Source organism: Coptis chinensis, chromosome 1 (assembly GCF_015680905.1).
Source record: "Coptis chinensis isolate HL-2020 chromosome 1, ASM1568090v1, whole genome shotgun sequence".
NCBI lineage: Eukaryota > Viridiplantae > Streptophyta > Magnoliopsida > Ranunculales > Ranunculaceae > Coptis > Coptis chinensis.
Window position 1 is genome coordinate 49506398 of NC_141456.1, and position 22147 is coordinate 49528544.

Sequence of the window (22147 nt, forward strand, 5' to 3'; positions counted from 1 at the left end):
CGTTTAAAAAATCGGTGGATTGACTAGGTCTAGGTGGTCTAGGTAGTCCAGTCAAGTTTTATTTATTTATTATTATTTTTTTTAATGATTAAATGTCGAAAATTAAAGGCATGTATAGGCTTAAGATTTGAATGAGTTTAAAAGACTAAAGTCTAATGTAAATTATATGCCACTATAATAAAGAGTATGTTTATATGAAGTCAATATTCTTCAACTATTACACATTTTTGTAATAAGAATCTTTGCTTGTGTTTATTTTTTGAGTTATGGTAAATGATTTTCTTCCTTTCTTGTAGTATAGATATGTATTACTATATGTATTAGGAAAAAAAAACCTTCTAGGCAATGCCTAGAAGGCCTAGGCACTAGACGATTTTTTTTCCTAATATATATAGTAATACACACCTATACTATAAGAAAGGAAAAAAAATCATTTACCGTGTCTAGAAGGCCCCGCACTAGGCGCTCTCCCACCACTCGACTACCGCCCCTAGCGTTTTTAAGAACACTGATTGTAACCAAACACCATGCACAAACCTTAAAATTACCAAGTAATCCGACAATTGCGATCAGGCTTAACATGTCTAATGGATCTCAATTTTCACAATCTATGGGCTTACCAACTGTGGGCCAGGCCCATACTAACTTATTGACCCAGACTTAACCGACTTGACCATCGAACTTATCTAGGTCACACCTCAAACCTCATTTTTTCTCTTTTCTTCAAAAAAATAAAAAATAAACTCCTCTCAACCCTAAACCCTAAAAACCCTGAACAAATTTATATCTCAAATCCCAATTACCGAAAAGCCCCTTTCTTCTTCTGTTTGTGCAAATCAACCAGAACCAGAAACAGAAACAGAAACCTCCCAAGGTAATTTTTCTCATCTCCACTTTATTTATTTTATATTAGTTTTATTGTTCATTACTGATTAAGAATCCATTTTTGTTTATATAGTGAAATAAAATGGCACATTTGGGTGGTGGGGCAGAAGCCCATGCAAGATTTAAACAATATGAGTATAGGGCAAATTCAAGTTTGGTATTAACAACTGATTCACGACCACGAGATACTCATGAACCCACTGGTGAACCTGAATCGTTGTGGGGTAAAATTAATGCGAAGAATATGGGTGATAAAGTGTTAAAAGGAAGACCACCGGAACTCGATGAAAGGTTGAAGAAGTCTAAGAAGAAGAATAAACGTGACCCGGAGTTGGATTCTGGGGTTAAGAGGGATAAAAAGAGGAGACGATTGACTGACGAGAGTGTTTTGAATTTACCTGAAGAAGGGGTTTATCAGCCCAAGACTAAGGAGACACGGGCTGCTTATGAAGCTTTGCTTAGTGTTATTCAACAGCATTTGGGTGGGCAGCCACAGGATGTGCTTTGTGGGGCGGCGGATGAGGTTTTGGCGGTTATTAAGAATGATAAGGTTAAGAATCCTGAGAAGAAGAAAGAGATTGAGAAGCTTTTGGCTAAGATTGAGGATAAGACGTTTGATGAGTTGGTTTCATATGGTAGGCGTATTAATGATTTTCAGGATGTGGGTGATGTATCGGGTGTTGGAAACGGGGAAGGGAATGGTGAGGAAGCTCTTGATGATGATATTGGTGTGGCGGTTGAGTTTGAAGAGGATGAGGAGGAAGAAGAAGATAGTGACTACGACCTGGTACCCGAGGAGGAAGAAGAGGACGATGATGGAACTGATGTTCATGGGTCTGGGGCTATGCAGATGGGTGGTGGGATAGATGATGAGGATATGCAAGATGCAAATGAGGGAACTACTCTAAATGTTCAAGACATAGATGCTTATTGGCTTCAGAGGAAAATAGCACAGGCATATGGGGAGATTGATCCGCAGCATTGCCAAAAACTTGCTGAAGAAGTATTGAAAATACTTGCTGAAGATGATACCAGGGAAGTTGAGAGAAGGCTAGTTGTGCTTCTGGAGTTTGATAAATTCAGTCTCATTAAGCTACTTGTGAGTAACAAGCAGAAGATAGTTTGGTGTACACGTTTGGCAAGAGCAGAAGATGAAGAGAAGAAGAAGATTGCGGAGGAAATGATGGGTATGGGTCCGGGTTTGGCGGCAATCCTTGAGCAGTTGCATGCTACAAGAGCAACTGCAAAGGAACGACAGAAGAATTTAGAAAAGAGCATAAGAGAAGAAGCTAGGAGGTTGAAAGACGATGGTAGTGGGGATGGGGATAGGGCTAGCAGGGGAGCTGTTGATAGGGACGCAGAAAGTGGTTGGTTGAAGGGGCAGCACCAATTACTTGACCTGGAAAGCCTTGCATTTCACCAAGGTGGTCTTTTGATGGCTAAAAAGACATGTGAGCTTCCTGGAGGCTCTTTTCGGCATATGGGAAAGGGTTATGAGGAAGTCCATGTGCCAGCATTAAAGCCAAAGCTGCTAGAACCTGGTGAAGAGCTTATAAAGATAAGTGCAATGCCTGATTGGGCTCAACCAGCATTCAAGGGGTCGACGACTCAGCTGAATAGGGTGCAGAGCAAAGTCTATGAGACTGCCCTTTTCACAGCGGAGAATCTACTGTTGTGCGCTCCAACTGGAGCTGGGAAAACGAATGTAGCTGTGCTCACCATTCTTCAACAGATTGCATTGAATAGGAACCAAGATGGATCATTCAACAACAGTAATTATAAGATCGTTTATGTCGCACCTATGAAAGCTCTTGTTGCCGAAGTAGTTGAGAAGTTGTCTAAATGTCTGCAGCATTACAGCGTTCAGGTGAAGGAGCTAAGTGGGGATATCTCACTAACTCGCCAACAAATTGAGGAAACTCAGATAATTGTTACCACTCCTGAGAAGTGGGATATTGTAACGAGAAAATCTGGAGATCGGACATACACTCAGCTTGTGAAGCTTCTTATTATTGATGAAATTCATCTTCTCCATGATAACAGAGGGCCTGTGCTTGAAAGTATTGTTGCTAGAACTGTTCGACAAATAGAAACCACAAAGGAGCATATACGGTTGGTCGGTTTATCTGCTACTCTCCCAAACTATGAAGATGTAGCATTGTTCTTGCGGGTTGATCCGGGGAAGGGACTTTTCTATTTTGACAATAGTTATAGACCTTGCCCACTTGCTCAACAGTATATTGGGGTCACTGTCAAAAAGCCATTGCAGAGATTTCAGTTAATGAACGATATCTGTTATAAAAAAGTTGAGGCTGCAGCTGGTAAGCACCAAACCCTTATATTTGTTCACTCTAGGAAAGAAACAACCAAAACAGCTCTTGCAATTAAAGATGCAGCTCTTGCTAATGACACCCTGGGTCGGTTTCTTAAAGCGGATAGTGCAAGTCGTGAGATTCTTAGCGATATAAAAGAAATCAAGAGCAAAGATCTGGAAGGCCTCTTGCCATATGGGTTTGCCATTCATCATGCCGGAATGGCAAGGGTGGACAGGGAACTTGTTGAGGCGCTCTTTAAGGAAGGACATGTGCAAGTGCTGGTTTCAACGGCTACTCTTGCTTGGGGTGTTAATTTACCGGCTCATACTGTGATCATAAAAGGCACTCAAGTATACAATCCAGATAAAGGAGCATGGACCGAACTAAGTCTACTGGATGTTATGCAGATGCTTGGTCGTGCTGGGAGGCCTCAGTTTGACACTTACGGGGAAGGAATTATAATAACTGGGCATACGGAACTGCAGTACTACCTGTCACTTATGAATCAGCAGCTTCCCATCGAAAGCCAGTTTGTTTCAAAATTGGCTGATCAGTTAAATGCAGAGATTGTTTTAGGTACGGTTCAGAATGCTAGAGAAGGGTGCAACTGGCTTGGCTACACATACTTGTATGTTCGCATGTTGCGTAATCCGACTCTCTATGGTTTGTCCGTGGAGGAACCAACTAGAGATAAACTCTTGGAGGAAAGGAGGGCTGATCTGGTATGTATTAAACTTGGCACTTTTGTCATTTTTAGTTTGCCATTAAGTATTGTTCTATTTTTATTTTTATTTTTTACTTTTTAGTATATCTTTTGTTTGGTCATTTATTCTTTAGTTCACAATTTAGCTTGCACAGTGTTATATGCATGAAAAAAATTGAAACTTTTGGGAAATTGTAGTGGAAAAATATTGCTACACACCGAGTGTTAAGCATAAGAGTGGTGAAACTTTACTTTACATTTTCTCTACGAAGTGGACAAAGACTGGGGATTTTGGTGTTACTTCGAAGTATTGGGTGTGTTCTGGATGGTTTGGTGTCAGAAATGTGGAAACTGAGAAACCTGAATTTGGAACACCAGTTTATCCTAGAATCTAAGTTGCATGCTTTTTTTTTTATCGGTAAAATTAGGATATAGATATTGATAAATGAAAAACAATTACAAAAAGGATGAGATATCCAAACTACAAGTAACAAAAAAGAAAAACTTAAAAACAAAAATGATCATTCCCTAGGTTCCACACTTCGAAACCTACTACAAAGAAAGAAAAGCATCGGAATCGGAAAATGAATGACTCCCATCTACACACAAAGTACTCAAAAAGAATGTCTTGGGTCTCCTCATGCGCCTTAGACCAGAAAAATAGAAAGCCATTAATGACCATAATGACCTCTTCCAAAGATGCCTCAATTCCCTCAAAGTGTCTCTTGTTTCGCTCCAACCATAGTCCCCACAAGATGGCAAAAGGAACCCTACTCCAGATTCTCTTCCCCTTACATGAGTGAGCAGATACATTCCAAGAGGCTAGAAACAGCTTCACTGAACCTAGACACACCCATTGGACCTCTGACATATGAATAAAAACACTCCATACCCTCCAAGAGAAAAGACACAAAATAAAGGTATGGTTCACAGATTCACCATCAGACAAAGATAAATGACAGAAATTGATCAAAGCTTCTTACGAAGGTTATCAATAGTTAACATATGACCCAAAGAAGCACACCAAACAAAGAAAGCAACCTTGGAAGGGACCTTAGCACCCAAATAAATCTAAGTTGCATGCTTAGTGATATGTTTAAACAGCCACTCTTTCTTGTTTACATAAGTTATGTTTGGCTCTTAAATTTTGTAATGGGCATATGCACAATCTCTTATACAATAATGCAGCTTCTTTGGTTTTTGTGGAATCGCACATGCAAGTTTGAAAAAGTATGATTCCTTGCTGCATACCATTTGTGTCATTGTCATATGAAAATTTGACAGTAAACTTTGTTTTCACGTTGAATTCATTTAATGTGTTCATGCTGTAACCCTGGGCGCTAGTAATTGTCATCTTTCAAATGTGATGTTGATACTTTCTGTTGTACGCATAAATAAAACTTGGGAGTAGCTAATAGTTTATAATATTTTAGTCCTGCTGACCTTTTTCATTCGTTTTCCTCCTGACCTTTTCATATGTTTCTAGTAGTTTATTTAAATTTGTTGTAGCTTTAGAAGAAGAAGAGAGAGAGAGAGGAGGGGGAGTACTAAACGTAAAACTTAATGAGAAAATATTTTACACCTTGAGTTCCAGACTTATTATTTATGGAACGGTGAGTATGGCCCAGGATCAGGAAAGTGGTAGACTGGCAGTGCATGATTCTGAGTTATTGGTTTTAGCTATTGAAAGTGTACTTCACGTTGTTAACACTTGTATATCCTAGTGAAGACCTGATTTGCGTTCTGCTTCAGTCTTGTAGAATATAAATCCTGAGAACATTTGAGAGGACATCAAGTAACTATTGTTTATTGTAGATTAAATATTTTCAGAACTTTCAACATATTTTTTCATGAAATGAACTTTCATTTGTCCGGGCTTTAACATTCTGTAATTTGATGATCCATTTGTAGATAATCTTTGCATGGTCTTTTACTTAGTGGATAATGTAATGTACAATGTATTTCAAGGCAGAGATAAATGTGATTTATGGTCAACTTATTTCATTTTATTGCTTTTGTAGATTCATTCTGCTGCCACCATCTTGGACAAGAATAATTTGGTGAAGTATGACAAGAAAAGCGGCTATTTCCAAGTTACAGACCTAGGTCGCATTGCTAGCTACTATTATATTACTCATGGAACAATATCCACCTACAATGAGCATCTGAAGCCAACGATGGGCGAGATTGAGCTATGTCGGTTATTTTCGCTTAGTGAAGAGTTTAAATATGTCACAGTTAGACAGGATGAAAAGATGGAGTTGGCAAAGCTTTTAGAACGTGTGCCCATTCCTATCAAGGAAAGCTTGGAAGAACCTAGTGCCAAAATCAATGTTTTGCTCCAAGCATATATCTCCCGGCTGAAGCTCGAGGGTCTTTCTCTAATGTCTGACATGGTGTACATCACACAGGTTTGTTATTTTAATTTGTACTTTTTTTTTTTTTTTTGGTTCTTCACACTTTCACAAACCTGTTTTTCTTTTCTTTGTTATGAATAAAGCTGTATTTGGCCTTTTCTTCTCTTACTCAAAATTAATGTCTTTCTGTAGAGTGCTGGTCGTCTCATGCGGGCTCTTTTTGAGATTGTACTGAAAAGAGGTTGGGCGCAGTTGGCAGAGAAGGCTTTGAACTTGTGCAAGATGGTTACAAAGAGGATGTGGAGTGTGCAGACTCCCCTTCGACAATTTGCTGGCATTCCTAATGAAGTTTTGATAAAACTGGAAAGGAAAGATTTCGCCTGGGAAAGATATTATGATATGTCTTCTGATGAAATTGGACAGCTTGTCCGTATTGAACGAACTGACAAGTCCAAACCGGCGCCGCCTAGTATGGGTAAACCTCTGCACAAATTCATTCACCAGTTCCCAAAACTTCATCTGGCTGCACATGTTCAGCCAATTACCCGTACTGTTTTGAGAGTTGAACTCACAATTACCCCAGATTTTAGGTGGGAGGACAAAGTCCATGGATTTGTCGAGTCTTTTTGGATAATTGTCGAGGACAATGATGGGGAGTATATTCTTCATCACGAGTATTTTATGCTGAAGAAGCAGTATATAGAGGAGGACCATACTCTAAAATTCACAGTACCAATCTATGAACCACTTCCTCCTCAGTACTTCATTCGTGTGGTTTCAGATAAGTGGCTCGGCTCCCAGTCTGTCTTACCTGTTTCTTTCAGGCACCTGATTTTACCTGAAAAATATCCTCCACCAACTGAACTTTTGGACCTACAACCACTTCCTGTTACTGCTTTGAGGAATCCTGCATACGAAACTCTTTACCAAGAATTCAAGCACTTTAATCCTGTCCAAACGCAAGTTTTTACAGTCTTGTACAACACAGATGACAATGTTTTAGTTGCTGCGCCTACAGGAAGTGGAAAGACAATTTGTGCTGAGTTTGCACTGTTAAGGAATCTCCAAAAAGGACCTGAAAGTGCCATGCGTGCTGTGTATATTGCTCCGATTGAAGCCCTTGCTAAGGAGCGGTACCGTGATTGGGAGGGGAAGTTTGGGAGGGGCCTGGGTTTGAGAGTCGTAGAGTTGACTGGTGAAACAGCAACTGACTTAAAGCTGCTAGAGAAAGGGCAAGTAATCATAAGTACCCCTGAGAAATGGGATGCTCTGTCCCGCCGCTGGAAACAAAGAAAGCACATTCAGCAAGTCAGCCTCTTCATCATTGATGAGCTGCATTTGATTGGCGGAGAAGGGGGTACAGTGTTGGAGGTGATAGTTTCTAGAATGCGATATATCGCCAGTCAGAGTGATAACAAGATCCGTATAGTGGCACTATCGACATCTCTTGCAAATGCAAAAGATCTTGGGGAGTGGATTGGTGCCTCCTCTCATGGGCTTTTTAATTTCCCCCCTGGCGTTCGTCCCGTTCCTCTAGAGATACACATTCAAGGTGTGGACATAGCTAATTTTGAAGCAAGAATGCAAGCAATGACAAAACCAACATACACTGCGATTGTCCAGCATGCCAAAAATGCAAAGCCAGCACTTGTCTTTGTTCCTACAAGGAAGCATGCGAGGCTTACGGCAGTGGATCTTATGACCTACTCAAGTGCAGATAGCGGGGAGAACCCTCCTTTTTTATTACGTTCTGTTGAAGAACTGGAACCTTTCATCTCCCAGGTTAAAGAGCCCATGCTGAGTGCTACACTTCGTCATGGTGTAGGCTACCTACACGAAGGGCTTACAAGCATGGATCAAGAAGTTGTCTCTCAATTGTTTGAAGCTGGGTGGATTCAAGTGTGTGTTACTAGTAGTTCAATGTGCTGGGGGATGCCACTATCTGCTCACCTGGTTGTGGTTATGGGAACACAGTATTATGATGGACGGGAAAATGCTCACACTGACTACCCTGTTTCTGACCTGCTGCAAATGATGGGTCATGCTAGTAGGCCTCTTCTTGATAGTTCTGGTAAGTGTGTTATCCTTTGTCATGCTCCCCGTAAAGAATACTATAAGAAGTTCTTGTATGAAGCATTTCCTGTCGAAAGTCATCTGCACCACAACTTGCATGACAATTTGAATGCGGAAATAGTTGTTGGAGTTATTGACAATAAGCAAGATGCGGTGGATTATCTCACATGGACATTCATGTATCGGAGGCTCACTCAAAATCCGAACTATTACAATCTCCAGGGTGTCAGCCACAGGCATCTTTCTGACCACCTCTCAGAGCTGATTGAGAACACTTTGAGTGATTTAGAAGCAAGTAAATGTGTTGCTATAGAAGATGATATGGATCTTTCTCCTCTGAACCTTGGCATGATAGCGTCCTACTATTACATCAGTTACACTACTATTGAGCGTTTTAGTTCATCCTTGAATCCTAAAACAAAGATGAAGGGCCTTCTTGAGATTCTCTCATCAGCTTCAGAATATGCACAGCTTCCTATGAGACCGGGTGAGGAAGAGATGATTCGAAGGTTAATTAAACACCAAAGGTTTTCTTTTGAAAATCGAAAACTCACTGATCCAGACGTGAAGGCTAATGCTCTTCTGCAGGCTCATTTTTCAAGGCAGACTGTAGTTGGAAATTTAGCTGCCGATCAGCGAGAAGTGCTTCTTTCTGCCAGCAGGTTGCTTCAGGCAGTGGTGGATGTGATCTCTAGTAATGGATGGCTTAACTTGGCTCTTCTTGCAATGGAAGTTAGCCAGATGGTTACTCAGGGAATGTGGGAGCGTGACTCTATGCTTCTACAGCTTCCACACTTCACCAAGGATTTGGCAAAGCGATGCCAGGAGAACCCTGGAAAGAGCATAGAGACTGTTTTTGATCTTTTGGAGATGGACGATAATGAAAGACGGGTGCTTCTGGATATGTCTGATTTACAGCTGCTTGACATAGCACGTTTCTGCAATCGTTTCCCTAACATTGATATGATGTATGATGTGATTGATAGTGAGAATATAAGGGCTGGGGATGATGTTATGTTGAATGTGACTCTTGAACGTGATCTTGAAGGTAGATCAGAGGTTGGACCTGTTGATGCCCCCAGATATCCCAAAGCCAAGGAAGAAGGATGGTGGCTTGTAGTTGGTGAGAGCAAAACCAACCAGTTGCTTGCCATCAAGAGGGTTTCACTGCATAGAAAGTCAAAGGTTAAGCTTGAGTTTGCGGCTCCTGCAGAAGCTGGAAAGAAGTCGTATACTCTCTACTTCATGTGTGATTCATATTTTGGTTGTGACCAGGAGTACACTTTCACGATTAATGTCAAAGACGCAGCTGATGGGGGTAATGACAGTGGGAAAGATTGACAGACGAGTTTTGGATTACCGTGTCTGACTGCTCCACTTAATCAAACTTACTGAATTCCTCTTGCTATTTGGTATGTTTTGTTTTCTATCACTATGTTATCTATCTTATTTGTTAAGGCACTATCATTTACTGAAAAAATGTTTGCAGATGTTTTTTAAGTAGTGCTAGCAGCCAATTGATGTGCTTGCACAACCACCGACTGTCCTGCTGATGAATTTATGTTCTGTAATCAACATTAGTATTGGTAAACTTCTAGCAGAAACACATACTTGTGATTGTAGCTTTTGTCTAAGGTAAAATTTTTGTACTAATTTTGTCAACTTCAGTACTGATGATATGATGAGAATGATGACGTTTTTCATGTAAATGGATCTTGGCTGGCTTATTTACTCTGCTTATCCATCGGTATAGCCACTCAATGCCATGCAAAAGAAGGAAATAAATGGGCATTTACTCCGCGCATTTGGTGTTAGGACATTAACTTGCCCAAGGGGGGAAACAGCAGGAGTTTTTCTGCCAAAGTCCTCTAGTATCATTTGCATCTTCATCTACTCTACGTACAGCCAAGTCATCTGAACTTCTAGAGTATCACTTTATTTAGATGGTCCAAAAATGTATTTGTTTCCATATCAGTTGTCTCTCAATTATATTCATCATTTACAGAGTTTAAATCGTTCTGTATTTCCCTTAAGCCGGCATTAAATACGTCTAATGGTTCAGTGGAAGCAAAATCTTCATTCAACACAGGAACATTAGTACCATTTACCTGAGTGGCATTTGTTCAGTGTCCTTTCTATAACGCCAGCTAAATCAGCTACAATAGTATGAGCTCTGCAACCGCATTTATAACGAGCTCATTATCAAACCCAGTCTGAGACTCTGAGCCACCTGTTTTTCGCCTTCCTTTTGTGCTTTTACTTGATATACCATTTCTATAAAATAGACAACTGGAGCTTTAGTAAGGTAAGTTAGATTCGTAGTACACCTAGATTTTAAGTGTCCAAACCTATAATATTTCCCACGGGACACTCTTTTCCAAGCATAATGAACTCCAGAATTCCGCAGAACTCATCCATGAGCGTTGGATCTCCAAGTAAAATTGCAACAAATGAAATACTATGTAGAGTCACCAGTCGGTAGTTCTTACCGAACATCATTGAAGTTCAGGGAACTGTTGAGACCTTGTGCTTGATGATGAATCTCTCCCAGTTATGAAAACTGGTCCTCCCAAAATCAACTGCCTATCTTCATAGATCTTCGTCCCTGTGAGATGATCTTGCCATTCTTCTATACCTTGACCAATGATGTTGCAAGGGACCTTTGATCAAAGGAGAGAAGCTCTTCAAATCAGTAGCACACTACAGTTGACCCGTGTCTTCTATTATACCTAGTACCTACATTCACTAAAATATTCTGTATGATTTGATTGAGTTGAGATTATGGTTTGGTTTATCCAAAGAATTTTATCCCTCATGAGATTCTTCGTAGTACGTGTTCTGCCACCTTTTTGACTATATATTTACTTCACCTTTTCGACTTTTGTTTTCACTTCATAGTTAAAGGTTCCTCCTAATCTCCTCTCAAGGGTGAGATGAAGCCACCGCCATTTTTTGTAATTTGAATCATCAGAATATGTGTTCTCGCCGTTTTGTCTAAAGATTCTTCTTTCTGGTAGTGGAAATGTTATCACAGTAATCAGGGATGGAAATGACCTCCAAATCTTCTTAATTTAGTTCAAAGAATATGTTGGTGGATCTACTCTGGATGTTCTGCCAAGAAGAGAATGCTTGTTCGAGATGACAAGTACTCACTCACGTAAATACACTTTTAAATCTTCTCCATAAAACGAAGGGATAAGGAAATTTTACAAGAACAAAGTTTCAATGACATTATTTTTAGTTGTGTGATTGAAGTAGTTTGTGACTTATTGTTGGAATCTCCAAGAGTATTTCAAAATACTTGTGTGTTGTTTAGTCCCACATTGGTGAGGTATATGAGAAATTCCTCCATCATAAGGGCGTGCCCTTAGGGTACAAAGGCTTTTGTGTTAGGAGGGAGGACTCACCCAAAGCCACACACGCGCGCCCGCCCCACATCGAGCCGGGTTGGGTTCGTGGCTTATCAATTGCCTAAACTTTTGCTGCAAGTTAAAACACAACACAGAACAGAGAGATAGGCAAAGAGAGAACTCATGGATACACAGCCCTTCATCCCACCCCACACGAATCAGAGAAACAGAACAATTAATTGCTTTATTCTTCTTCTCTTCTTCCTATCAGCCTGTTGTTAACCATTGAATCTTGTGAGGAAGACGCCACTGTTGCCTTTCTGCATCATTGGAAGGGGCAAAACCTTTCCTTAAGGATAGCCTAATCCGTGCCTTGGTTATTACCTGTTATTCTGTCCTTGTCTTCTATTGTTTTCTTTTATCTGCTTACAACAATCTTAAGGAAAGAACAAGATGTCTACACCTGTTGACACCACCGATCAAGGAAACCAATTGCGAGTCATGGAAGTTACCGCCTATGAGAGATCTTTGCACCTTTCTTGAATGCTCATAACTTACCCAATGTGTCAAAGATTGAATCCTTCAACGGGTTCACTTCAAGCGATGGAGAGAAAGGGTGTTCACAGCCCTAGATGTACTCAACTATGCAAAGTATCTCATCGATACAAACACCCATGGAGGGTTCTAATGATTTGAAAAGAAATCAATTCGCTTGGCTCAATGGGAATAAGGTATGTCGTCATGCTATTTTGAGTACTTTGTCCAATGAAATTTTTGATATTTATTGTTCAAATAAGAATGCACATGATATATGGGAGAGTTTGAACAAGAAATACATAATAGAGGATGCTGGTACTCAGAAATATGCTATTGGGACTTTTCTAAAGTTCCATATGAGAGAGGATAGAGATGTAACGTATCAAATCCATGATTATCATGTGCTGATTAATGATTTGAAAACTGAGGATATTAATTTACCCGAAACCTTTGTTGCTGGATGTTTGATTGAGAAACTCCCCGAGTCTTGGAAACACTATAAAAATAGTATGAAACATAAGCGCAAGCAGATGACCCTTGAGGATGTGATCATTCACATTCACATAGAGGAAAAGAACAAGACTCGGGATGAGGTGTTGTCTAAGAAATTCCATTCTAAAGCCAATATCATTGAAGGTAATCCCAGCAAATCTAACAAAACCTCTAAAAGCGTATACAACAAAAATAAGAATTTCAAGGTCAAAGGGACTTCTTTTAAAAGGAGTGGTACTGGCAATGGAAATTGTTATGTTTGTGGTAAACTTGGACATAGGGCTTTTCAGTGCAGACACAAGAAAGACACTGATGATCCTCCCAATGCTAATCTAGTTGAGAGAGATGATATTATTGCTGTTGTGGTGTCACAAGTGTTCATGGCCACTGGGAAGAAGAACTGGGTACTAGATTCTGGTGCCACCCGCCACGTCTGTGGTGATGTTGAAGCCTTCTCAGACTACATACTAGTGAAAGATGAAAAGGTCTATATGGGTGACTCTAGGTCTGTTCCTGTTGAGGGAACATGCAAGATTCTTCTGAAGTTAACTTCAGGGAAAACCCTTTCACTTAGTAATGTTCTTCATGTTCCTGAGATTCGTCAGAATCTAATTTTTGTGTCCTTACTGGGAAAAGCTGGCGTCAAGGTGACTTGTGAGAGTGACAAGTTTGTTCTGACAAAGAATAAGGGTTTTGTTGGTAAAGGTTATTGTAATAACAGTGGTCTTTTCATGTTGAATGCACTTGACAACATTATTATTAATAAGAATGAATATGCTTCTGGTTACTTGCTTGACTCTTTTAATATATGGCATGGTAGACTAGGACATGTGAATGTTCAGTATATGAAAAGGATGAAAGCATGTGGTTTATTGTCTGATATTTCGGATTTTTCTAATGATAAATGTGAGATATGTGCTGAGACCAAAGCCACGAAGAAACCCTGCAGAACTGTTTCTAGAGATAAAACTGGATTACTAACTCTTATTCATACGGATTTGGGTGAATTCGAGGAGTACCATGTCTAGAGGGGGAAGTTTTATTATATTACATTCATAGATGACTTCTCTAGGTACACCATGGTATATTTACTTAGAAACAAGCATGAGGCGGGTGAGATGTTTTCAAGTACAAAGTGAAGTTGAAAACCAAATTTTAACCGTAGAAGATTAAAAGACTTCGTCCGACGGGGGGTGGAGAGTATGAGTCTAACCCCTTCCGGGACTTTTGTGACAAGAATGACATTATTCATGAGACTACTCCACCATACTCTCCACGAGTCTAATGGAGTAGCCGAACGGAAAAATAGAACACTAAAAGAGATGATGAATGCTATGCTTGTAAGTTTCGAGCTTCCCCGAACTTGTGGGGAAGCAATCCTATCTGCTTGCCATATACGAATAGGATACCCAACAAGAAAACAGGAATAAGACACCATATGAGTTATGGAAAGGTCATGTACCTAACCCGACATACTTCAAAATGTGGGGGTGTCTTGCAAAGGTTCTTGTGAGCGAACCTAAAAAAGAGAAAATTGGGACCTAGAACTGTTGATTGTATGTTCATTGGTTATGCTCATAATAGTGCTGCATATAGATTTTTAGTAGTAAAATCTGATAATAACCTTGTCGATGCTAACACTATTATAGAGAGTAAAAATGCTGATTTCTTTGAGAATTTGTTTCCTTTGAAAATTGGCATTGAGAGGTTGGTTGCTCCTAGTGAACAACAATCAACAGATTCTGAAATTTCTGAACAAGAAATTCGGAAGAGTAAAAGAGACAGAAAATCCACCAATTTTGGTGATGACTTTTACACATTTCTTCTTGATGATGATCCTGTGACGTATAATGAGGAAATCAGTTCTCGAGATGCACCTTTCTGGAAGGATGCTATACACTCAGAACTAGATTCGATTATAGCTAATCACACATGGGAGATAGTTGATCTACTTCCTGGGGCGAAACCTATACGTTACAAGTGGATCTTCAAAAAGAAATTGAAACTAGATGGTTCCATTGAGAAATACAAGGCTAGACTTGTAGTCAAGGGATTCTCCCAGAAAAAAGGCATTGACTATTTTGATACTTATGCTCCTGTAACTAGGATTTCTTCTATAAGAGTTCTAATGGCTTTAGCTGCTATTCATAATTTATTTATTCATCAAATGGATGTAAAAACTGTATTTTTGAATGGTGAACTTGATGAAGAAATATATATGATGCAGCCTGAGGGTATGATAGTACCAGGGAATGAGCATAAGGTATGCAAGTTAGTTAAGTCTTTATATGGATTGAAACAAGCGCCAAAACAATGGCATGAAAAGTTTGACAGTGTCATGATGCCTAATAGATATCACATAAATGATGCTGATAAATGTATTTACTTTAAATATTTTGATGTGAATACATATGTGATTATCTATCTATATGTGGATGACATGTTAATCATGAGTCCTAGCCTTGATGTTGTGAGAAACACCAAGATGTTTTTATCCTCCCAATTTGAAATGAAGGATTTAGGAGAAGCTGATGTGATTTTGGAATCAAAATCATCCGAAACAGTGATGGCTAGGAGGTGCAGTCGCTTGGAAATCTTCTAAGCAGACCTTGATAGCTCGTTCAACCATGGAGTCCGAGCTTATTGCTTTGGATAAAGCAAGTGCTGAGGCTGAGTGACTTAGAAACCTCTTGGCAGATCTTCTTATTGGTACAAAACCGCCTCCACCGTATTGTACCTATCCATCATGGATTTGTCGGGCCGATAGCAAAGGCAAAGAGCAAATTGTATAATGGGAAAAGGGGCATATTAAATGCGAGACTACATCTATAAAGCAAATTGCTGGAATCTGGAATTGTGGCTCTAGATTATGTGAGGTCAGAGTTAAATTTGGCCGATCCTCTGACAAAACCGCTTAACAGGAGACAAGTGGTTGAAACGTCGAGGGGGATGGGACTTTTGCCTTAGATATAGAGGCTTTACACGGCGACAAAGAACCCCACCTATGTGATTGGAGATCCCATGAAGTAGGTTCAAAGGGAAAAACAAGTCACCTCGTCGCTCTGGTATGCTATTGTCTTTCTTTGAGACATCCCACCCTATGACTAGATAGCATTATTGTATACTTTGTATAACTTGAATTGCAATGAGAAAGGATGAGTTATCTTACTCTTAATGGAATCCATAGTCCATTATTTTGTTATGAGATAGTGTATTCTAACTGCTCTGTACACTTGATGGATATCCACCTACGTGAATGTAGAACTGGGTCGGTTCTTATGAGTATTCATGGCAAGTACTCTAGAGCATTCATGGAACACAGGCAGCGCAAGGGCCAAAAAGCGCAACACCGCAGAACAGGCATATAATGAAAGAACAATGTGGGTGCATGTGCTCTATTTTACTACAAGGGAATGTTGGTTCAAAGATTTTTTAATCCACCACTTTCACGTATTATAAAACATGTTACCCTATGAGTGGTTCAAGCCCGAAAAGCACCAATATCTTATGCATTGTTTTTTCGATTCTCTCTGGCATTTTGTTAACCCATTTCTTTTGTAATATCCTATTCCAAAATAGTGGGGGACTATTAGTATTTTGAAATAGTGGGGGATTGTTGGAATCTCCAAGAGTATTTCAAAATACTTGTGTGTTGTTTAGTCCCACATTGGTGAACCACCACTAGCAAGTGAGGTATATGAGAAATTCCTCCATCATAAGGGCGTGCCCTTAGGGTACAAAGGCTTTTGTGTTAAGAGGGAGGACTCACCAAAAGCCACACACGCGCGTGCGCCCGCCCGTCCCACACCGAGCCGAGTCGCGTCGCGTCGTGTCGGGTTCGGGCTTGGGCTTGGGCTTATTGTCTAGTGGGTAGTGGCTTATCACCTCTATATAAACACTACTGTGTTCATAGAGAAAGATCAACACATAACAGAGAGATAGGCAGAGAGAGAACTCGTGTATACCAGCGAAACAGAAACAGAACTCGTGGATACACAGCCCTTCATCCCACCCCACACGAATCAGAGAAACAGAAACCATTAATTGCTTTATTCTTCTTCTCTTCTTCCGGCCGCCCAGAGAGAGTTATATTCTTTGTTCTAGAGGGTAGTCCGTTCTAGTGCAAAGTCAGTCTGCTGTTAACCATTAAATCTGTGGAGGAAAACGCCATTGTTGCCTTTTTGCACCATTAGAAGGGGCGAAATCTTTCCTTAAGGACAGCCTAATCCGCGCCTTGGTTATTACCTGTTATTCTGTCCTTTTCTTCTATTGTTTTCTTTTATCTGCTTACAACACTTATGTATACTTACAGGTAGAATTACTTAGTGTCGTTTATGTTAATATCATATGCTGGCGACATGTTTGCTTGCATTGCTCCATTCGTTTAATGGCTTTCATAAACTAAAACAATAATGATTGGGAATATGAAGAGGATTCTGAAGGGTGTACTCCAAGTTCTTGCTGTTGGCTTGTACCTTCCTTCCCTCAAATAAAACAGTAGTCTTTCTTTTACATATTATATTTTGTTAGACCAAAAAACAATAGCCAATCTTGAGAAAGTTCAATATATACAAACAATTCCAATCAATACATCGAATAGTGGTTTATCACAAAGAAAACTTTCCAACAAAAAAAAAGAAAAAAACAAAAGAGAATTTTTTGTTTTTTGTTTTTTTATGCTGCACCCATGTAACTTCTGGGCTGCCTACATACCAAGGAGGACTAAACCCCACTTAGAGCATTTGCAATGCAGGTGAATAAGGGGGGTTTGTGACTATAGTCACCAGTTTTGTTGGAAAATGGTTGTGCAATGCAGAGGTGAAAAACTGGTGACTTTAGTCCCCAGATGATTTCAAGGTGAAACCTTTCACCAAGATAGTGGCTGACTTGTTAACTTCGGACGGGTTGTTGGATTCGTCTTGTGTGTTTTTTTCGATTTTTTTTTCGGACAGAATGTTTCATTTTTTTCTCGCGTGTTTTTTTTTTATTTTTTTTCGGTATTTTTTTAACTTCAGACAAAATACCGGACGGGATGTTACATTCCGTCGGGATCAAAAAGCTTCTAGGCAGAATCTAACATCCCGTCCGAGATATTTTATTCACTTTTGCATTGCACAACTTCACCTTTATTTTTCACCAAAACGGTGAAAAGAGGATAAATAAGTGCTGAGGTGGTAGTGATAAGCATTGGGAATGCTCTTATACGATCAAGCAATCGTAGTTCGTTTGTTTATTTTTACATTACGGTACAATAATATCCCCTTTCGACAGTGGGATTTACAAATTAAAATATTGAAACAAGCCAAACCAAAAACTAGACTCGGTTTCCTCCTCCTCCTGAATTGTTTCCAATATGGAGAGTCTTCTTCGCCTTGGTTGAAAAGCTTGTCTTCTCGTTCTTTGATGTTGAGACGATTGCCCACCCAGCAAGGCTCTTTTAGGAATAGTACTTATACTTGTACGCTTGCATGTTTTTATAATGGTGACGGCAGATGGTCGTTGGGGAGCACTCGCACATCCTCTTCTTCTGAGGAGCGGAAGACGTGTGCTCTTTCTTTAAAACTTGATCGCCACGAAATTTAGGATGGATAGAAGCTTTGTTGCCATTAGGTTGCTCCGAAAATCTCGAGATTGTTGAAGATGACGATGAAGTAGAAGATGAACAAGGTGGGCGACAAGTACCCCATTGTTGTTCTATACATCTTCCGAAAACTTCCCAAGATAATCCCTCATGCATAAAACCGATGTACCCGACTAAACCGACCGACCCGACCCAACCCGAGCTATACAGGTCGGTTATCCATTTAAGACGGTTCGGATCGGTTTGTTAAATGGCAAAACCGACAGGGTCGGTTCAGTGTTCGGTTTGGATTTGGTATAACCGAAAATAACCGACCCGATCCGCAATATCTTAATACACTAGATTAGTAGAAAATTAAAAATATATCGTACCAAATTACCAATTAGTAAAAAGTAAAAACCCATTAACTAGGGCTGAGCCGCTACATCCCCCACCAATCTAGCCGCCACCATTCCTCCACCACTCTTTCATCAGTCAGCATCATCATTGATAAGAGCCCAAAACTGTAGTTTTAACCCTGTAACAGTCATACTTTTAGACCAATTATGTGAGTAATAATTAAGAGTTAACACTGATTACGTGTTTTTATGCATTTCAGGTTTCAAAGTCCATTATGTGCAGAAATGTGCCACTTTAGCGAGATAAAGGAGCAAAACTACCTTCACATGTCCCTTTGGAACGTATGCCTATAAACGAATGCCTTTTGGCCTTTGTAATGCTCTTGGAACCTTCCAGCGGTGTATGCTTCATATATTTAGTGACATGGTAGAGTGCTTTATGGAATTTTTCATGGATGATTTTTCTATCTATGGAGACTCCTTCACAGACTGTTTGTCTAACCTGTCTAAGGTTTTGACACAGTGTGAAGAAAAGAGCCTCGTTTTAAACTGGGAAAAGTGTCATTTCATGGTGAAAAAGGGCATAGTACTAGGTCACATTGTATCTAGTGATGGCATCGAAGTAGATAAGGCCAAACTAGATAAGATAGCGACTTTACCTAAATCACGGACTGTCCGTGATATTAGAGCCTTTCTAGGCCATGCGAGGTTTTATAGGCGGTTTATTAAAGACTTCTCAAAAATAGCTAGGCTGTTAACTAATCTGCTTTTGAAAGATGCAATCTTTGATTTTAATTTTAACTGTGACGAGCTTTTGAAACTTTAAAAGCAGCCTCTAACCTCTGCACCAATTATCTGACCTCAGATTGGTCTAAACCTTTCGAACTCATGTGTGACGCTAGTGATTATGCAGTTGGTGCGTCTTGGGACAAAACTAGATAATAAGTCCATTTGTTATTTATTATGCTAGTAAAACCTTAAACAATGCTCAACGGAATTATTCAACTACAGAAAAAGAATTCTTAGTCTGTCATTTATGCTTTAGATAAGTTTCGGTCCTTATTTGGTTGGTTCTAAAACTTTAGTTTACACGGACCATGCATTTCTTAAAGTACCTTCTTGCAAAGAAGGATGCTAAGCAGAGATTAATCCGATGGATCCTTCTCCCGCAAGAGTTCACATTAGAAATAAAGGGGAAAAAGAGGGGGTCGAAAACGTAGTTGCCGACCACTTATCTAGACTCACAAACGGCGATCGAGTGATTTCGAGTCCATACCGGACTCTTTCCCGATGAGCATCGTAGATGTGATTTTTAGCACCATGGTATCTTCGACATTGTAAATTATTTAGCGGCTGATGTTATGCCTTATAATTGGTCAAGAAATGAACGTAAGAAGTTCTTGGCCGAGTTAAGTTATACTACTTTGGGATGAGCCATACCTTTTAAGTATCAGGCATGCTCAGTTATTTGTCGTTGTATTCCCGGTGGGAATACAATGAAGTTCTATCGTTCTGCCATGACAAAGAGTGTGGTGGCCATTTTAGTGAGATGAAAACAGCCGCTAAAGTTCTTCAATGTGGATTTTATTGGCCTACCCTTTTTAAGGATGCCCAAGTGCATTGCAAGACGTGTATTCGTTGCCAACAACTTGGGCGAATCACAAAGTGTAATATGATGCCATTAAATCCAATCTTGATAGTAGAAATTTTTGACGTTTGGGGTATTGATTTCATGGGTCCTTTCCCTGTTTCCCACGGTTTCAATTATATTCTAGTTGCCGTGGACTATGTGTCTAAATGGATAGAGGCCCTAGCTTGCCGTAGCAATGACCATAAGACCGTTGTATTTTTTTATTAAAGAATATATTTTCTGTCGATTTGGCATTCCTAAAGCCATCATTAGTGATGGTGGAACACATTTTTGCAACAGAGTTGTTGCATCCCTAGTGAAAAAGTATGGAGTTACACACAAAGTAGCAACTCCTTATCATCCACAAACTAGCGGACAAGTAGAAGTTTCTAATAGGTAAATCAAAAAGATTTTAGAAACGACTGTAAACCCTAATAGGAAAGACTGGTCAAAGCGTCTATCGGATGCCTTATGGGCGTATAGAACTGCTTTCAAAACTCCCCGTAGGTATGTCTCCCTTTAGACTTGTATTTGGGAAACCATGTCATTTGCCCGTTGAATTAGAGCACCGCGCTCGTGGGCTATAAAAGCCCGAACTTCAATATTGATGAGGCGGTGTCAAACGCGAAGTTGCAATTGAATGAGCTTGAAGAAATCCGTAGCGATTCTTACGATCTCGCCGAAGGATTATAAAGCTAACATGAAACGTGTTCATGATAAGAAAATCTTGCGCCAAAGAGTTTGTGGTCGGTCAAAAGGTCTTGCTTTACAACTCCCCGTCTACATATTTTCCCGGGGAAAACTAAAAACCCGTTGGTCCGGCCCTTTCTCGTTATGAAGTCACCCCCTTACGGGCAATCACCTTGGTAAATCCAAATGACAACAGTACCTTTCAAGTTAATGGTCAACGGTTAAAACATTTTCACGAACTTCTATCCCCGATGTAGAGGAAGTCCTTTTTACGGGATCCCGTCTATGAGGATTGACCTTTGTCATTGGTGTACTTCCTTTCACTTCCATATAGTGGTAAGTGCACCATTCAGTAACGGGCCCTCCCTATGGAGTGTGTGTGGCTGTAAGTACCGGATCCTAAGTCCACGGTTAACATAATTCACGTTTTTCCACTTTTGCATGTTTTTCGGTTTTGAGTCATGTTCCTCTAAGGGGTGAATTATGTATTTATTGTTTTTCGTTTTTCTTATAATAAACTAATAAAAAAAATAAATAAAAAAAATAAATAATAATAAAAAATTCTTAATCATAGAAATAGCAATCCAACAAGTCTTGGGAATCTGACTTTAAACGACCCGCGTTAGAACAAATTTTGTGTTTAAAAATTTGTTTGGGGGTGGGCAATCGGTCTCTCCATCTGGATTGCTCGAACTTTCCATTTATGTTACTTAGGCCCATTACTTGTAGTTCAATTGGGTTGACGTAATCTAAACTTAGATTTCATTCGTTCGCATAACTTACGTCACACACGCAATTCGAGGCGTTTTTCCACCATTTTATACGTCAACCATGGTTGGAATTGAGTGTTTTATGGATCATTGGATTGTAAATTCTCTACTGATCATTTCCATAACTCATTTGCCAAAATCGGGCCAAGAATTGAAGGCAAATTGAGTTTGAAATTGCGTGAAAAATCGGAAAATTTCGGAATTCAAACTGGGCTTGGGCCCAAACCGCACGCACGTCTGTGCATCTCCTTCCTTCCCAAAAAAAACACACGGTTTCTTTCTTTTTAGTCAATCCCGCCGGTTATCAAGGTAAAACAAACCTTAAACACCAAAATAAAAATAAAAACAAAATAGAGAGATAGAAGAAAACCTAACTACACCCACACCAAGATAATCAAATCCAACTAAAATCTTCTTTAAACCATT

General features: G+C 39.8%; 1 protein-coding gene across 2 annotated transcripts; it reads left to right on the plus strand.

The window, feature by feature from the left end:
- The first annotated feature begins 688 nt into the window (after positions 1-688).
- LOC147524392 (DExH-box ATP-dependent RNA helicase DExH12-like) lies at positions 689-10042 on the plus strand. 2 transcript variants are annotated; one of them, XR_015219347.1, is made up of 5 exons: positions 689-874; positions 959-3922; positions 5925-6314; positions 6453-9745; positions 9823-10042. XR_015219347.1 is itself a non-coding variant. In XM_086603074.1 (4 exons), exons 2-4 carry the CDS (start codon positions 968-970, stop codon positions 9672-9674), a joined length of 6567 nt encoding a protein of 2188 aa, XP_086459200.1. In that variant the 5' UTR covers positions 689-874; positions 959-967; the 3' UTR covers positions 9675-10042. The 2 variants fall into 2 exon arrangements, 1 of the variants encoding a protein (XP_086459200.1); XM_086603074.1 differs by having other exon boundaries at positions 6453-10042.
- The last annotated feature ends 12105 nt before the right edge of the window (positions 10043-22147 follow it).

Coding starts and splice junctions, on each gene's coding strand:
- LOC147524392 (XM_086603074.1), top strand. CDS start 968: ATGGCACATTTGGGTGGTGGGGCAGAAGCCCATGCAAGATTTAAACAA. Junction 3,923..5,924: donor AGGAAAGGAGGGCTGATCTG/GTATGTATTAAA, acceptor TTGCTTTTGTAG/ATTCATTCTGCTGCCACCAT. Junction 6,315..6,452: donor ACATGGTGTACATCACACAG/GTTTGTTATTTT, acceptor GTCTTTCTGTAG/AGTGCTGGTCGTCTCATGCG.